At 36.5% G+C, this 18,934-nt stretch overlaps 1 protein-coding gene across 9 annotated transcripts in view; it reads right to left on the bottom strand.

The window, feature by feature from the left end:
- The window catches only part of Stag2 (stromal antigen 2), a 131,785-nt gene that overhangs the window by 75,189 nt on the left and 37,662 nt on the right, over positions 1 to 18,934 (bottom strand). For all 9 annotated transcript variants that reach the window (XM_021152924.2, XM_021152923.2, XM_029473472.1 and 6 more), the window contains one exon: positions 1,745 to 1,884. In XM_021152924.2, coding sequence (XP_021008583.1) covers positions 1,745 to 1,788 — 44 coding nt within the window. In that variant the 5' untranslated portion in view covers positions 1,789 to 1,884. The remainder of the gene's footprint in view (positions 1 to 1,744; positions 1,885 to 18,934) is intronic.

Here is an 18,934-nt window from a genome sequence, read left to right as displayed (position 1 = left end):
GGAACTCACTCTGTAGACCAGGCTGGCTTCGAACTCAGAAATCCGCCTGCCTCTGCCTCCCGAGTGCTGGGATTAAAGGCGTGCTCTACCACGTCCAGCCTGTCTTCTTTCTTTTTAGCCATTATCCTATAGCAGATCCATATTGTCTTAAGTATTCTATATCAATACACTAATGTACAATATAAACTTGTTAATGATCTTCAATTTTGATATGCATAAGAAATTGTATATTTTTTGCTTTGTAACTGTAAATTAGGAGTTCCTTGAAGCAGGCATATCTGTTTTAACTCCTTACATTATCTAATACACTGTCCTATCTTTAACAAGAATTTGCTACTTGGGAGATGGTTTTGTTTTTGTAAGCAGGCTCTCATTATGTAGTCCAGTCTGACCTCAAACTCCCAATCTTCCTGTCTCCACTTCTTGAGAGCTAAGATCACAGGTATGTACCACTAAACCTGGTTCAATATCTCCTTTAAAAAAAATGAATTCGCCGGACGGTGGTGGTGCACGGCTTTAATCCCAGCACTTGGGAGGCTACAGACAGTTGTTAAGTGACCATGTGAGTGCTGGGAACCAAACCTGGAGGCTCTGCCAATAAGTCCTCTCAACCACTAGCCATCCCTTCAGCCTCAGAATATAGGTAACTTTTAAGACAGGATGAAAAATAGGGTAGATGGCTCAAGTATTCAAACATCTTTTCTAGACCAGTATGCATATAACTTGTTTTTGCAACAAATAATTGAGATGTCTTATACTCATTTCATTTAATAACCAGACGACACTATAGTCTAAATACTCATGTATTACCATTCCTTACTGACTGAAAAATTTAACATTTTAATAATCCTGATATTCTTCCTCAAAACAACTAGTACTGTGTGGTAGTTTGAATGATAATGGCCCACACAGGCACATATGCTTGGTCTCCAGTTACTAGCACTGTTTGAGACAGATTAGATGTAGCCTGGCTGGATGAGGTGTGCCACTGTGGGCTTTTGAAGCCTCTAAGCCCACCCCAGACACAGTCAGTAAGTTTGTCAGTGTCAGTCTGTCTCAGCCCATCTGTACCTATATGTCTGTCTGTCTGTCTCTCCCTCCTCCTCCCCCCCCCCAATTCTGACTGCAGATCAGGATGTCAAATTCTTAGCTACTGTGATTAGCACCATGCCAGTTTGCTTCCTGCCATGATGATCACAGGCGAACCCTCTAAAACTGTAAGCAGGCCTCCAATTAAATGCTTTTTTCATAAGAGTTCTGACATGATGTCTCTTCACCACAAGAAAACAGTAACTGAGGCATACTACAAAACCAACAATGGATTCCAAATTGTGCATTAAAAACCAATAATAGTAGAGGCTGGAGAGATGGTTCCATAGTTAAGAGCATGTAGAGCTCTTGCAGTGTTCACTTTCTAGGAACTCTAGCTCCAGGGAATCGGATGCTCTCTTCTGGCTTTAGTTGGCAACTGCATACACATGCACATACTCACATTCAGACATATACACAAACATACAAGTGAAAATAAAATAAATATTTGTAAAATTAATAGTAAGTTGTATCATGTGTAAATTTTAAAAATAGATCCAAAATATTACAGAAGTGGCAAAAATAAAATTGAATGAGTACCGATAAAAACTAACTTTCAAAACATGAGCTAATTTATATATTAAGATCTCAAAATTAGTATTTCAATTTTGTGGAAAAAACAAATATGTAAATGTTATTATTATATTATACTTACTGCAGTAGATTAAAATCAGTTGGTATTTCTGGAGCTGCTATCATTTCTTTATCATCTTCTGGATCACCCCAATGTCAGAAATATATTCATATATTTATGTGAGTAAAATGACAGTGTGCTTCCTCTAAGAAAGACAGTTCCTTTAAAGAAAAAATGACATATTCATTATAAATACACCACAAACATCTAGAAATATTCACACTCAAAAGCTTAATTCCCCAGTGTCTCTTAATGTGTTTTAGTAAAATAAGTATTTTGTTCTCTCCCATCTGTCTGGATGTTAAGAACTCTTACAGTAATAATACAACATCAAAGAAGATTGTATCATACATAATTTTGTTTGAAATTTCTCAAGACACAGTAACCTGAGGCTCCCCCAACCCCTGTCCATACATTAATCTATCCATGCATATGCCATCTTGCATGTATATACCCTACCCATGTGTATAAATGTATAACACATAAAACATAAATATCACACATATACAAATAATTATACACTAAAAAGAAATAGAATGTGGCTCTTACACATTTTTCTTAGGTCCTGAAGTCCTAAGAAAATTTTAAATTATAATATATTGTGCCTAAAACTTTTTAGCTTTTAATTGATGGTATTGTATCCAGACACGGTTTTTAAAAAGAACTTTTTGTATCTTCAACACTTTAAGGACAAGTTTCTCCATACTTAATAAATCATATAGTACAAAAGGCTTAGTTTACTAAAAAGAACCCTGTCGTGATAATCCCATGTTGTGCCTGAAATTAGTCTGAATAGCACTGGCCAATATGCTTGAGTGTGATCCTCAACAGAACAAATAAAAACAAGTCAGCAGAATATAAGAATGCTACTTTGTAGCTAGCTATGGTGCTGTACACCTATAACCTCAGCACCATGAGTGTGAGGCTAGCCTAGGCTAAATAAAACCGTAACTCAAACAAAAAAAGACACTGGTTACCAAAATAAGTATAAGTCTAGGCATGAAAGGGATCACTTCTAGCTTTGATAGTCACAGGAGCATCTCCTAAATAAACAATGATCTGCTATCAATGACCAGTATATAACAAAGAGGGACGGGGCAAAAGGCTAAAGCATAAAATATAAAATGTAAAATCTTCTTTAATATTTATTAGTGTGTATATCAATAAGAGTGTCATGGGTGGAGGTCAGAGGACTTCTTTATGAAGGTGACTCCTTCCACCTTAATGTAAATTCAAGTCCTCAGGTTTGAAGGCAAGTCCTTTACCTGCTGAGGTATCTAACCTAACTATGGAGCTTTTATTGTTGTTTTGTTTTTTGCATTTTTTTTTTTGAGACTCATGTATCCTACACTTGCCTCAAACTCCCTATGCAGAGAAGGATGACTATGAATTCTTGATCCTCCTGCCTCATCCCCAAGTACTAGGATTATAGATATATACCACCACACTCGACCTTTTATAGCTATCGGTATTAGGTTTTGTTTTTTCTTTTAAAAGAGAACCTAAGTACTTGGTGGTCACCCAAAGTAGATGAGGGCCTCTGAGATGGCCAGTTGGTAAAAGCACTTCCCGCAAAACCTGATAACTTGAATTCAATCCTTAGGACACACGTGGTGGAAAAAGAACTTTCTCAAATGTCAAATGACCTCCACATATGCACCATGTCATGCATGCACACACCAACACCCACATATTCCTACACACGCCTACAGGTAAATAGATGTACAAACAAAAATAATTTTGAAGTAGGTAAAATTCAATGTATTTTTATAAAATGTTCACATATACCACACTTATGAAAATGACCTTTTCAAATAAAATAGACACAAGGAAAAGAAGCTGGGTGTGATGTTGCACACCTATAACCCAACAATTAGAAAGCAAAGGCAGAAGATAATTCAAGTTTCAGGTTAGCCTGGTCTACACAGTAAGTTCTAGGTTCATAGAAAGAGAAAAGGGCAGGCAGAGGAAAGAAAAGGAACAAGCAATTTCCCCATGAATTCATCAAGCCCTTAAGAAACATCAATTGATAAACATGTGCTCAAAACACTATTTCCTATCGTTTACTATAGGCAGGCTAAAGTGTGTGTGTGTGTGTGTGTGTGTGTGTGTGTGTGTGTGTGTGTGTACCGTGAATGATAGTATATACCTCTAACCACAGAACTCGGGAGACAAGAAGGTATGAAGTTCAAGGTCGTCTTTGGCTACACAGAGTTCAAGACTAACTTGGCTACTTGAGACCCAATCTCAGACAAAAGAGAAAAGAAAAAGACCATTCTGTGGATAATATAACAAACACACAGTGCGCAATCATTGAGTCTTCAAGTTGCAAAATCTTAAAATATACCTACTATTAGTATGGTCTCCCCCATATGCCAAACCACTGCCCCCTTCTAAGACCTTTAAATTGTAATCCAGCTTTCTTAGTGTACCCTAAAGAACTGCATAATATTCTATATTTCTGAGATTCATCATCACATATAAAATATATCTTTGTCTTCTAATATCCTATTTATGTGTTAAAAGAAAGGATATTTGATATTTTAAGGAAACTGTAAAGGCATAAATTCTCAAACGACACTTCAGGAAATTAAGGTGGTAAGATTCCAAAAATATGTACTATTCATCTATGCTGTGTCATTGCATGTCTGAGCACTTCACAAGCAAACATTGTGGGGCAAGAAGTATTATTGTTCAATAGCAGCACTGAACAGAACCATGATATTTCTCATGGAACTACATATGCAAGAAATATGAAAGAACATTAATTTCTATGAGAAAATATATATCCCTTAAACCTAAAATGCAAAACTCCATATATTCTGATTATATGTGTATTTTTGAGACATGGTCTCACTATACATCTGGCTGTCCTGTATTTACTCTATAGAACCAACTAGTCACAGAGATCCACTTGCTAAGTTCCAAATGCTGGAAATAAAGAAGTGAGCCACCAAGCCCAGGAGTTTTTGCTATTTTTAGTCATCTAGTTAACTTAATAACTAATCAAACAATTTACCATAACTGAACAAAAAAAATGGCAACATTGCCTTGCAATTTCGAAGAGAATGCAGTAAATAGAGTTGCCAGCAGCAATTTGAGAAGTGGAAGAATTGAGGGTGTTTCTTTTTATTTTTAAATGTCTACACCTGTATGTAAATACAATTTGCTTTTCCCAAAGACCTGCATTACAAAATTTACAAACTTATGACTTCAGCCAATTGTGGAGGGTAGGTCTGTAATCCCAGTACTCAAATGCACAAGGCAGAAAAATCTCATGTTCAAGGGCAGCCCAAACTTGACAACTTAAGTGAGACCCTACCTTCAAAAGTAAAACAAAGGCTGAAGGTATAGCAAAGCACTTGCCTAGCAAGTTCAAGGTCTCCACTACAATGCCTGCCCACCAAAATCTCTTTAAGTGTGCTTAATTCTATTAGAACTTAAGAACATGTGATTCTTATATTAAATAAAAGCATAAAATATTAAAAATTAAATCACTTCTGGACTGCTGTCGGTTATTAATTTATATATATGTGTATATATATATATATATACACACACACATACATACACGCATACATACATACACACATACATACATACACACACACATATGCTCAAAGATCACAAGGTGGAGCTCTCTCACCCAGTAAAAGAAAATGTTTGAGGTCTTCTACTACAAACAAGATGCTGTTCCAACAACTGGGGAAGACAGAGCACAGACATGAAATATGAATATGTCTCCATGGCTATTGTCCTTGGAAGGGCCATCAGCAGCAACTAGTTTTTGCTTTTTCTTATTAATAACTAAAGCCACCACAAGCGTGCACTGAGTGAATACATTAAGACCATCTCCTTTAGTCTCACAGGCATACAGTGTAATCTCTCTCCAATTACACCTCATTTGACCATAGTTCCACTTATCCTAGATTAAAAATGAAAAGGTTCCATAAGGAAACAATCCTAGATCTGCAAAAGCTCACTTACTGTAATTTACAAGATGAAATTTTGCATTTTCCCCTCATCGTACCTGAGATGAGATCCTTAGTCCAGTATACCCGTCCTGCACATATACCACATGCCTGTAGTTACTTAGTGGCTGTCTCAGTTATCACATCCACTATCTCAGTATCACAGTGCTTTTGTTCAATGCCCCTTGTTTAACTTAGTATAATGGCCTCACAATGTGTAACTTTTTATCTATTATATTACAATCTTCTGTCTTATTATTACTTACTGTTAACCTATTTGTAAACTAAAGTATTTGCAATCTATTTATAAACTAAATGGTATCATACGTATGTCTAGATGGAAAAAAAAAAAAAAACAGTACTAAATACAGGGGTCACTTCCATCTTGGTTTTCAGACATCCACTGTAGTCTTAGACATAGGCCCACATAAATTGAATTACCTATTCTATATTACTAGCAGTTGTTAAATACATTGAAATAAAAAAAAAAAAAACTTGACAGCAAAGCAATAGGTGATTACAGACATTCAATTCTAAATAGTAAATTAAGAAAAAAATCTCGGCAGAACTGCTTTTTATAGCAAGAAGACCATAAACGTGGGGCCAAAACTAGTGACATATGTCTTGGGTTGGTGAGGGGGACACAGGATGATGAGTAGGAAAGCCAGATTAAGTTATATAGAGTTCTTACACTTAATGGATATGTTTCAAAGTATATCGTTACAGGATGTTATTCCAATTTGCATTGGAAGTTAAATTTAATAACAAAAACATCTTCTGGGGCTGGGTTGCACTAAGAAGCCAGGCACTTCTATTCACTCTGCAGCAACAAATATATATACATACACACACACACTCACACACACATGAAGAAATTAATTACTGAAGCATATAAACAGAAGTGTTTATATCTTTAGCTACAGAAACTTTTAAAATTCACTTAAATTGTATCACCAAATTGAAACACACAAAACACCCTGGCATTTTGTGATAGTTTAAAAAAAAATAAGATTTTTTCCTTGAAGATAATTATTTGAAATGTCTTTAATTCAATCCTAAATGGTCCAAACAGAGGCTACTAAATCATGACTAACACTGTTGCTCAGAATCCATGTATTACTGGGGACCATGATAAAGAACATCTGAGCAGCTTGTGTGTTAATTCTATCACTAAAAACTCTCAGCAGCTAAGCCCTGGCAGACCCACATCATCATCTAACCTTAGCACTCCTCCTCAAAAGTCACATTCTTGTACTCATTATTACCATATCTAAGATGCCCATACACTCTTTCAAATTGCCACTGGCATTATAAGCACTGAAAATTACAAATTACTTAAATGTCCAACCATGGATTCAGTGGCTGTACACCACAGAAGCAATGAAACTATTTACAGCTTTGTATCAAAGTAGATAAAATTTGAAACATTTGAAAACTGCTTACAACGCTATTGTTGGTACAAGAAAATCTAAATTCTGAAAGAAAACTGTACTCTATCACAATTTCCACAAGGTCCAGATACAGTGGCATAGCTTGCCATCCCAGTACCAGAGAGACTAAAGCAGAAGGAAGAAAGAACACAAGTTTAAGAACAGATTGATGGCCAGTGGGAAAATTGTAAAACTATGCTGCTAAAATATAATTCATTCTAACTTCTGGTCTATAATGTTAAAATTTTAAACATAGAAAAACTGAATCCTATCATTAAGATTTCCTTTTATTATGCTTGCCAAGTGTATATTAGCAGCGAATACAGACTTTTCTTTTGGAAGTATTAGAGATTTAACTGGGAACATTACACATGATAGGCAAGTACTCTACTGAGCTGTTTATCTCCAGACCAGGGAACAGAAACTTCCTCATAAATGACAAACAGAATCAAAGGTATGTTCCTTCCTATTGGTCTAGCTATACAAGTCTGCCATTTAATCTGATTAAATGTCACATAGCAGCTTTGAGAATACAGGGTAAGAAATGAAAAGCTAACCATTTAAATTAGATATGAATGCATACCACCTTTAAAGGAGAAAAATGTGCTGCCAATTGATGATTAATGACCTTTAAATTTTATTCATTTCAAAATATTTTTCCCTCTACCAGGCTCCCTAATTTGTGCCAAACTCTTCTGAGTAAATAAGACTTCACAGAATAACATATTATGCGGCAATGGCATGTACTCTTGATACCACATTGTAGTTACCACATACATTATTTGCAAATGCATTTTCTTTTCTACAAACTGGATCAATCCTAAAAAATTCATGACGATACTTCATGATCTAGACTTCAGGAACACGTAATTTAGAGAAGCCATATCTTAAAAGAAATCTACAAAGAATCAATGGCATTTTCTAACTTCAAAATAAGTCCAATATCTACACTTAACTATCTTCAGGCTATTTTAAAATAAGTATACAAACTAAATACACTAAAAGCCACAAGACTTCAAAACAGACTTTTATGGGGCTATGTATATGTCTCAGCAGTTAGGAGCATTTGTTCTTACAGAGGACCTGGTTTTGATTCCCAGTACCCATATCAGGCAGTTCATAACTGCTTACACTCCAGCTCCCATGTGGCCTCCACTGGCACTAGGCATGTACATGGTGCACATTGGCAGAATATAAATAAATAAGTCTTTAAAGAACAGCATCTTTTCAAAAAGGAAGGGAAGGAATAAATTGAGGCAATCTACAAAGATGGCATAGCTATATAGAAACTAAAGCCATACAGAATTGGAAATATGCATCTACCTGTGAACTGCAGTAAAAATTAAGACTAACTAGTCTGTGTCTTATTAAGGCAGAAAGACATGGGGATTCAACAAGAAAAAAATATCTAAATTATTCCTAAAGACCCAGTACTCAATGAGCTTATGCTCAACTGTACACGGTTTCTGACTCCTCTAAGGATTATAGCCTTTTTGATATATACTTGTTTTATCTCCCCCATCTCAGAAACCAGAACTATGCACATGAACCACTGAAAATAGTTTCTATTTGCCTCTGAAGTTGGCCAAACTTAAAAAGCTTATCATCCTCTTCTCATCTGACTGGCAATATGGAAATGAATACCATAGTATACCAGGTACTTGAATAAAATCTACTATTTAATTCTAAGTCTGCTAAATTCCCAGTTTGCTCTAAGAACTACAGTAAACTAGAAATCATATGGCTCTAATAAAAATAAAAACACAAGAAAAATATGTTTTATCGTGTAGTATCACCTTAAAAATAATTTCTCGGTACAAGCATAGTAGCACATGCCTTTAATTTCAGCACCAGAAATGGAGAAGAAGGGGGATTTCTGTGAGTGCAAAACCAGCCTGATCTACATAGCAAGTTGCATGCCCGCCAGGGCTATATACTGAAACCCTATCTGGAAGAGAAGAAGGGGAAAGGAAGGGAGGGAAGGAAATGGCAACAAAGAAAATTAACAGTTAATCTTAAACTTTAAAATAGCAATGACCTTTTTTTTATTTTTATTTTATTTTGTGTGTGTGTGTCTGTGTGGGGATAGGGTAGGGGGATGGACCTAGATTTTGAATGTCCTCACCTAAGTAACACGATTAGTAGGTAATAAGAGGTTGTATTAACTAACAGGTCTTTAGGTCACTGGGGGAATGGTCATCAAAGAGAATGTAAATTAAAAGACAATAAATTCAATGTATAAAATAACCCACCTTATAGAAGAGTACTTACTCTACTGGTACTCTGCTTTCAGGCTCATGAGAAGGTAAGTGGTTTGTCATATTTTACCATTATGATGTGCTGCTTCAGCACAAGCCAAATGGAATAGCATCCTAGACTATCATAGACCAGAAGTTCCAAAACTATCAACAAAAATACAACTTTTTTCTTTAGAAGTCAAATACTCAGTTATTTTGTTATAATGCCAGAAACCGTACTAAAACATCGTGTATATTTAGTTTTTTTAATTTAGTTAATTTAAGTATATACCACATTAACATGATTTCCAACATGTTAGGACTTTCTAAATAACCAGAAGTACAAGTGTGTGCTGTGGTTAGTATAAACCTTTCAATTTAAGATATAAACATAAAGCTTGGTGTGGTGGCGCTCGCCTTTAATCCCAGCACTAGGGAGGCAGAGGCAGGCAGATTTCTGAGCTCGAGGCCAGCCTAGTCTACAGAGTGAGTTCCAGGGCAGCCAGGGCTATACAGAGAAACCCTGTCTCAAAAAAACCAAAAAAAAAAAAAAAAAGATATAAACATAAAATTTGAAAGAAGGTATTTCAAGTCCTGGTGCTAACACTAGTAAATGATACACAGTATTGTTCAAGCATAACACAGAATTGCTAGCCAGCTTATTTCATGCTGGGTACTACTTGTTTAACAGAAAACGTAAAGCAATGGCAGATAGCAAAGCAAGTCTGATGGCAAACTAGATGAAGACAAAGAATCTTACCTAGATTTCTAGGGAATTCAAAATTCTATTTCACAGAATATTTGCAAGAAAAAGAATAGAATAAAAAGTATGGTATTTACAGAGGTAAAATCCAGACTTAGAAAGATAAACTAACATATATTTTCTCTCAGATGCAGACTCATGATTTTAATTCTTACATATCTGTACATATAGGTGTGGATACAGATCGTGTACGGAGATGTTGTAAGGAAGTGGAAGCATTAAGAGAATACAGGTGACAAAGGTGAAAGAAAGCACACTACTGAGAGTGGAGGGATAGATAAGAAAGGGCACAGGGGAGAGGAAATGGGAATGGCTTGTCCAAAACAAAGCATATGGAAAAATGGTAATAATGAAGCCCATTACCAGTACTTTGTATGGTAATTAAGAAACAAAATTAAATTTTGATTTTACCACCTCTCAATAGACTATATCAAAAGCTTCCAGACCAATTACCTAGCATTCACAAGTCCCTGGATTCAATCCCTAGAACCATAAGAAGCTAAACCAAAGGGCCTTTGGAAGGGTTATATGAAAACCTAATACAGTAGAATCCTCTTAAAATATATACATATATAAATACATCTAAATGGAATCACCAAGTATCAGGAGAGAAAGCCCCAACTACACATCTCATGCCACCGAATGAAACCTCTGGTACAGGAATGGGTTATATCTAATTGAGCTATTGGCCAAAGGGGCACCATGGAAAGCAGGCTATTTATTGGCAAGGCTATTGATTTCTCTCCACAAACTAATGATAAGACCCTATTGCTAAAAACAACACCAACAATTTCTCCTTGAACATGGTACCTACCTAGAGCCTTCATCTAAACTGACTAGTGTTTATGATACTGGAAAGCACTCAGCATGTTACCAGAGGAAAAAGGCAAACAACAACCCAGTTACAAGAGGTTCCCTTCTATCTTCAGTGGTGACATGTCTACAAGATACACTGGTGCAATGGTGGCACAGAGCTTGTAGGACAAACAACCACTATCTGATAATATTTAAGGCCCACTGCACGAGATGAAACACATGCCTGACTGACATTGCTCGGGTGGACAAGAACCTGAGACTAGACAGGTCATGCACCTAGGGGATGACCAAATACTGCTGTTCTGCTGCTAATGGAAGAGAACAATGAAATGACTCTTAATGACATTCTACTATACTCATAGATCAGTGTCCTGCAAGCCATCATCAAAGGTGCTTCTTCCTGCAGTAGATGGGAACAAAGACAGAGACACACGTTGAAAATGTGCAGAGAGAATAAGAGACCTTGAAATGCACAGTTCTAAATGTGATGTTTCTATCAAATCCCACACGTTGAGGGGTAGGGGGGCAGGGAACTGTGTGGAAGAGAAGGCAGAAAGACTGTGAGATCCAGTGGTGATAGAAGATGCCTTCTAGACACAACAGGACATGTGCACAAATGAACGCACAGTATCTGTGGCAGCATGCACAGGGCCTGCACAGTACTGAGACAGATGGAGTCCCAGTGCTGACAGGGAAGTAGAAATAAGCCCCCATCCCTAACCTGGAAGCTATTTCCAACTGACAGCAACTCTGAATTGAAAATTTCCTTTTCTCCAGTGGAATCTCACTGGGTATTCAAACCATTCTTTTTTTAAAAAAAATATTCATTTCATTTATATGAATACACTGTAGCTGTATTCAGACACACCAGAAGAGAGCATTGGATCCCATTACAGATTGTTGTAAGCCACCATGTGTTTGCTGGGATTTGAACTCAGGACCTCTGGAGTCACAATTACTCTGATACCTAAACCACAAAAAGACCCAACAAAGATAGAGAACTTCAGACCAATTTCCCTTATGAATATCGATGCAAAAATCCTCAATAAAATTCTCGCTAACCAAATCCAAGCACACATCAAAACAATCATCCATCCTGACCAAGTAGATTTCATTCCAGGGATAGTTTAATATACGGAAATCCATCAACATAATCGACTATATAAACAAACTCAAAGACAAAAACCACATGATCATCTCGTTAGATGCAGAGAAAGCATTTGACAAAATCCAACACCCATTCATGATAAAAGTCTTGGAAAGATCAGGAATTCAAGGCCCATACCTAAACATGATAAAAGCAATCTACAGCAAACCAGTAGCCAGCATCAAAGTAAATGGTGAGAAGCTTGAAGCAATCCCTCTAAAATCAGGGACTAGACAAGGCTGTCCACTCTCTCCCTACCAATTCAACATTGTACTTGAAGTCCTAGCCAGAGCAATTCGACAACAAAAGGAGATCAAGGGGATACAAATTGGAAAAGATGAAGTCAAAATATCACTTTTTGCAGATGATATGATAGTATATATAAATGACCCTAAAAATTCCACCAGAGAACTCCTAAGCCTGATAAACAGCTTCAATGAAGTAGCTGGATATAAAATTAGCTCAAACAAGTCAATGGCCTTTCTCTACACAAAGGATAAACAGGCTGAGAAAGAAATTAGGGAAACAACACCCTTCTCAATAGTCACAAATAATATAAAATACCTTGGCATGACTCTAACTAAGGAAGTGAAAGATCTGTATGATAAGAACTTCAAGTCTCTGAAGAAAGAAATTAAAGAAGATCTCAGAAGATGGAAAGATCTCCCATGCTCATGGATTGGCAGGATCAATATAGTAAAAATGTCTATCTTGCCAAAAGCAATCTACAGATTCAATGCAATCCCCATCAAAATTCGAACTCAATTCTTCAACGAATTAGAAAGGGCAATCTCCAAATTCATCTGGAATGACAGTAGTACTCTTAACTTCTGAGCCATCTCTCCAGCCCCCTCAAACCATTCTTAAGGACAGGCATCAGTCATTCCCAGCAGTAGATGGCCAACACAAAACAAACTCCACGGTTATTTTTGAGGATTTTGTCTCATAATGCTTTGTCTGGCATGTTTTTTATACTTTCAGGTCTTCTGTTTATGTATTGTGGTTTCTGCTTTTAGTTTTTATGAGATTTCTGTGTGCACTAATATGTGTCTCAGTATCTGAATGTGTTTCTAATACTGTTTCTTTGACACTTTCTTCCTGTCTTTCTTTGTTTTGTCCTATTCTGGTCCTTAATATCATTTTTCACTATTATTTTAGATGCCTGTTTTCTACTAAAAGTGAGAAAGGGTTTATATTTGGAGAGGTGGGGAGGATTCTGGGAGGAGTCATCAGTAAGGAAACTGTAATTAGAATATATTGTATGAAAAAATATTTTCAGAAGCAAAAGAAAGCTGCCAGCTATTTATTCAAGGTATCATGTATTTAAATAATATAATAATTGTGTAAAAGAACCACTTTGCAGAAGACAACAGAAAGTTTTAGGTTTTTAATTTAGGGTTTTTATTTACTTGGAGGTATATAATAAGGTTTCACTATGTAGACTGACCTTTAACTAAAAGAGAGCTATCTGCCTGTCTATCTGCCTGTATACCTCTGATTCCGAGTGCTAGGATCACATGCATGTGCTATGCCCATCTTACAATTAATTTTTAATTCTAGTTTAACTGGATAGGTGCTTTGCCTGAATGTATAAATGTTCACAACGTGCATGCCGGAGCATGAAGGTCAGAAAAGAGTGGCAGATGCCAACGGCTTGCTGTGAGGAAAAGTCCTCAACAAAGTGGGGCTACAAGAAAGCTAATGAGACACTCGCATCTAACATCATATACAATAGCAAAAGACTGGCAACCTTCTTTGAGACCATCAACAAGCTAAAGATGTTCACCTTTAACCGTCATATCAAACATAGTATTACTGAAAGTGACGGCCAAAGCAAATGGGCAAAAACTAAAAAAGCACATGAATCAGAAAGTTAAAATGAATTAGCTTGGCTCCTAGATGACATGATCTTATATTGCTTTAAAAAAAAAAAAAGAACCCAAAATTTCCACACATAAAAACACAAAAAGTTAAAATTTTGTAAAGTTTCGGGACACAAAAATCAGCACATAATTCCCTTTCCTTCTATAGTCTATCAATGAACAACCCAAAGCAAAAATTAATAAAATAATTCAATCATCAATAACATCAAAAGTAAAATGCTAATGAATAAACACAACTAGAGACAGAAGACTTGGACAGAGAAAACACACACTGTTGAAAAAAGTTAAAAACACAAATACAAAGAAAGGCACCCCATATTAGTAGTGTGGAAAATGTAATACTGTAATACTCATAATACTTAATGGGGTCAGTAGATTTGGTATAATTATTATCAAAATTGGAACAATACTTTTCACAAAAATAGAAATACTCTTCCTAAAATTCACACAGAATTCAACATGCCCCAGGTGGGCAAACAAATATTGAAAACAAAAACAAAGTTGTGAGGGTCTTCTTGATTTCAAAATATCTTAACAAACTTAGTGCATATCTATAATCACAGTACTCTTGTGGGGCAGGCATATCACTGTGAGTTTTATGTCAGCCAAATGAAAAGAGAGTCCCAGGCCAACCAGGGATACACAGTTAATACCTCATCTCAAAAATATGCTATCTAACACTATATTTATATACTGTACAACAGTAACCAAAATTGCAGTGCTGACACAAAGAGAAAGCAATGGATTACAATACAGAGTCTAAAAAGTGTGTGTGTGTGTGTGTGTGTGTGTGTGTGTGTGTGTTCATACATACATAAAGGGGTAATATCCAAAGTATGTGCCAAACCCTACTACTTAATAAAACAAAAGTATCACATTTTTAAGTTGGTTAGGATTTTCTGAATAGATATTTCTAAAAGATATTAGGTCAACAGTATAGAAAGATGCTGAATATCAAATAAATAACCATCAAATAAATAAAAATACAAACTACAATGAGGTATAATTTCAAACCAATTAGGATAGCTACTATTTTAAAAAAAAAAGGGGGGGTAGGGAGATAGTTATGTCGATATCTGCACAAACAGGAGGGTCTGAGCTGAATTTCCAGACCCCACATAAAAAGACCACATCTTGGGCTGGAGAGATGGCTCAGCGGTTAAGAGGACTAACTGCTCTTCCAGAGGACCTGAGTACAAATCCCAGCAACCACATGGTGGCTCACAGCCATCTGTAATGAGATCTGATGCCCTCTTCTGGTGTGTCTGAAGACAGCTACAGTATATTTACATATAATAAATAAATAAATCTTTCCAAAAAATACTTGCTGCTCTTGCTGAGAACCTGAGGTCTGTTCCCAGCACCCACATCAGGTGACTGACAACAGCTTGTGACTCCAGTTCCAGGGCATCCAACATCTTCTTCTGGCCTTGGGCGCACTTTTTTTACACATTTTTTTTTAACTGGGGAAGAAAAGGCTAGATGGCACTGCAAGTAAAAGTGATTGTTGTACCAGCCTGATAACTCTAGTTCTATGGCCAAAATTTATCTAAAGGTGAGAGGAAAAAAGAATCAGCTCCACATAAGGTCTCCTCTGACCTTATACATATGTTGTGTCATAGACATTAAATTTTCTGATTATTTAAAGTTGGGCATGTTTGCATGACTATAATTTCAGTACTGGGAAATGAGAACAGGAGGCTTCCTGGCTTGTCAGCATACATAATTTGGTGAACTCCAAGCCAGCGTAAGGTCCTGTCTCCGGAAAAAAAAAGAAAAAAAAAAAAGGTGAAAGGCACTTGCAGAAAAGATCTAAGGCTGTCCTCAGCCCTGCCCATGCACACTTACATAAATACATACAAAATGTATGGATATGGAGAAATCAGAATCCCTTGCACTGTTGAAAGGACTGAAAAATATTGTAACCTCTATCAAAACAGTATAGAACTTCCTTAGTATTTGAAAACAGAGCAACCCTATGATTCAGTCATCTCACTTCTGAGCACACACATAAAACAGAAAGCAGATGCTTGAGTTAAGTATTTGCACACTCACATTCACAGCAATACTACTGACATTACTCAAGAGACAGAAGTAACCCAAATGTCCATCTACAAATAAATGCATAGACAAAATGTGCTGTATAAACACAATAGGCTATTTGCTATTAAATCTTAAAAAGGGAACTGTCACATAACATAAAACCAGAAACAGAAAGCAGAATAGTAGAAACAGAAAAAGAAAGAATTATACAGGAAAATGGAAGTCATCTTATGCATTTTCAGCTGATTATAACATGTAAAATTTTCTGAACATGTATTTCCTTACAATGTAAAATATACTGTGCAACACTGTCCAAAAACCACATTAACAAAGATAACTCAGAAAGGGATTAAGTCACTTGAAGATACTGCATGGGTGTGCTACAGTTATCACTTCTAATCCTATTCCAATTTCACTGTCTGCCCATATCCATGAGTATGTATCTGTACTTTAGTATATGCAAACAAAGCAACTTCCAATCTCAGATCTAAGATGATTGGACTTTTAAAAACCTTCCTAGAGCATTTGAAATCAAAAGGTGTTATATTTCTAAGCCACTAAAAACAAGATAAACAAATTAAATCATCTTATAAAACTTCCTTAAAAGGACTATCTGCATTCTAAAACAGGAGGCAAAGTAATAACTCAATGTTCTAAAATAGTGTTTGTTATTATTTAAAATAATTACAGATTAAAACTAATGTGTTTATTTTGAATAGAACTAAAAGTATACAGCAGTGAACCTGAAACTGCAAGCACAGAAAGATTCTCTGTTATCTAATATTATGACATCCTTGGTTGAACCAATGGCTTGTTTGCTAAGTCACTGGTCAGGATAAGAACCATCTGAATTAGAAACTCTTTTACAGCAAAATAGAGGGACAGGGAGACAGAGAGAGAGACCCCAACACAAATATGGTAACGAGTAGGAAAAAGAATGTATAAGCAGATTTTTCAGACACAAGGATTCCTTGTCTTACTCTATTCTGTCTGTGGTTCTGACTTTGGTCAAGGTACTAGAAATGTTCTTTTCAACATGATAAATATCTCTTCCTCCTCCACCACCCATCAATGACTGTGCTTCCCTACCTAGTTAATAATTCTCAACTTTAAAAAAAAAAAAGCTTTTCTTCTCCAACTGCTTCATATAAATTATTCTGTTGACTTGACCAAATATGCCAGTGATATATCAATTCTTGAGTAGACTTGATTATGTCTCCACACAGGTTAATCTCGGGTAACCTCCTTTGGCTAACCACAACAATTTACTACTTTGTGAATGTTAATCTTGATTGTCAACTTGATTGGGTAGAAAAATGTTAAGGAGATTAGCAAATCATACCTCCAGGTGTGTCTCTAAGGGCATTCCAGTGAGAATTAGCTGGGGGACTGGGAAGGCCCACCATGAAGTGAGAGGCACCACATAGCTTGCAGAGCCAGTGAGAATAAAGGGAAAGGAAGGGCCAGCCAAGCAGACACTGCCTAGCTCTGCTCTCCTGTTGCTGTAAGGTGAGCTGCTATGCTTCTTTATGTCCTTCCTACAATGGTGTGTTCAAACTCTGGAAACAGTCAAAAGGCGTTGTGTGTGTCACATACTTTGTCACAGCAACTTCTTATCTGTACATTTCTCTCACAAAATCAAGAGCAACAAGAGTTTATTCATTGCTATGTACATTTTAACTTAGTTACTAGAAAACCTACTATTTTATGGTGTAGATAATTTGTAGATCATAAAATGGTTCGTTCAGAAGCCAGGACAGTAGATTCAACTGTGGTACCATAACAAGACTACTTTCAGGGGTCCACCTACATATCATTACCCTGAAGATGCTAGGTAGTCAAGCATTTTCTATCATGGCTTTCAAGAAGCAGTGTTATCCACATAGGAAACGGTTGCAAAATAACCATGGGGGAGGGAGTATCTGCATTAACAAATTCTGAATGGAGGCTGGTGAGATGGCTCAATAAATAAAGGGGCCTCCTACTGAGTGAAAAGACCTGAAGGAACAAGTTGTCCTCTTAAGACCCCCCAAAAAAGGCCATGGCATGTAAGCATCCCCCAACCTCCCCAACACACACACACACACACACTAAATAAAAGTGTAATTTAAGATAAATGTTAAATGAATAGAGATGTTAACTCACTGGTAGTGTTACTTGCCTAGAGCCACATGCCCTGGGTTTGATTAACTAGTCCAACCCAGAAAAGGTAAGTTAAAGAAAGCAAGGCAAATGGGGTACACTAGAAGGATTAAATAATTTTATAGTGGTCTCCATGACACAGGGGATGACAGTATAAATGTACAGTGTAGAGTCTCTAGAAGATTTTTCCTATAATTTCAAGTTTTGAAATGGGGAATCAAATTTCTCATGCAAAACATGAAACTGAACTGTACTCAATCGTGTGTATCAAATTAAATCCTACATGAGAACACAGAGAATTCATTTAGTAAATCAAATCACATTAAAAGGACTTTTCATCCTTGGGGGCATGGATTCTAAGAGCAATAAAAAAATGAGGAAATTGGAGTTGGAAGCATAAACTAGTGGCAGGTTTACTCAGGACATAAGTCTTGGGTTTGATTTCTAACACACATACACACACACACACACACACACACACACACACACACACAGAGTGAGAGAGAAGGGGGGCAAAAAATTAAACTTACTATAGCTTTATTATAACATTCTCTTCTAAATTTACCTTATGCAACAGGATAAAACAGCATTTATGCCAATAATATGAAGAATTGAGCTGGTATGTAGCCCAAGGGTAGAATGTTTGTCTAGCATGTTGGAAGTCCTGAGTTTAGTATCAAGCATTATTTCGAGACAGGGTTTCTCTGTATAGCCCTGGCTGTCCTGGAACTCACTTTGTAGACCAGGCTGGCCTCAAACTCAGAAATCCGCCTGCCTCT

Source organism: Mus caroli, chromosome X (genome assembly GCF_900094665.2).
Source record: "Mus caroli chromosome X, CAROLI_EIJ_v1.1, whole genome shotgun sequence".
In the NCBI taxonomy this organism is placed as follows: Eukaryota; Metazoa; Chordata; class Mammalia; order Rodentia; family Muridae; genus Mus; species Mus caroli.
This window is presented reverse-complemented; position numbering and strand designations above follow the sequence as displayed.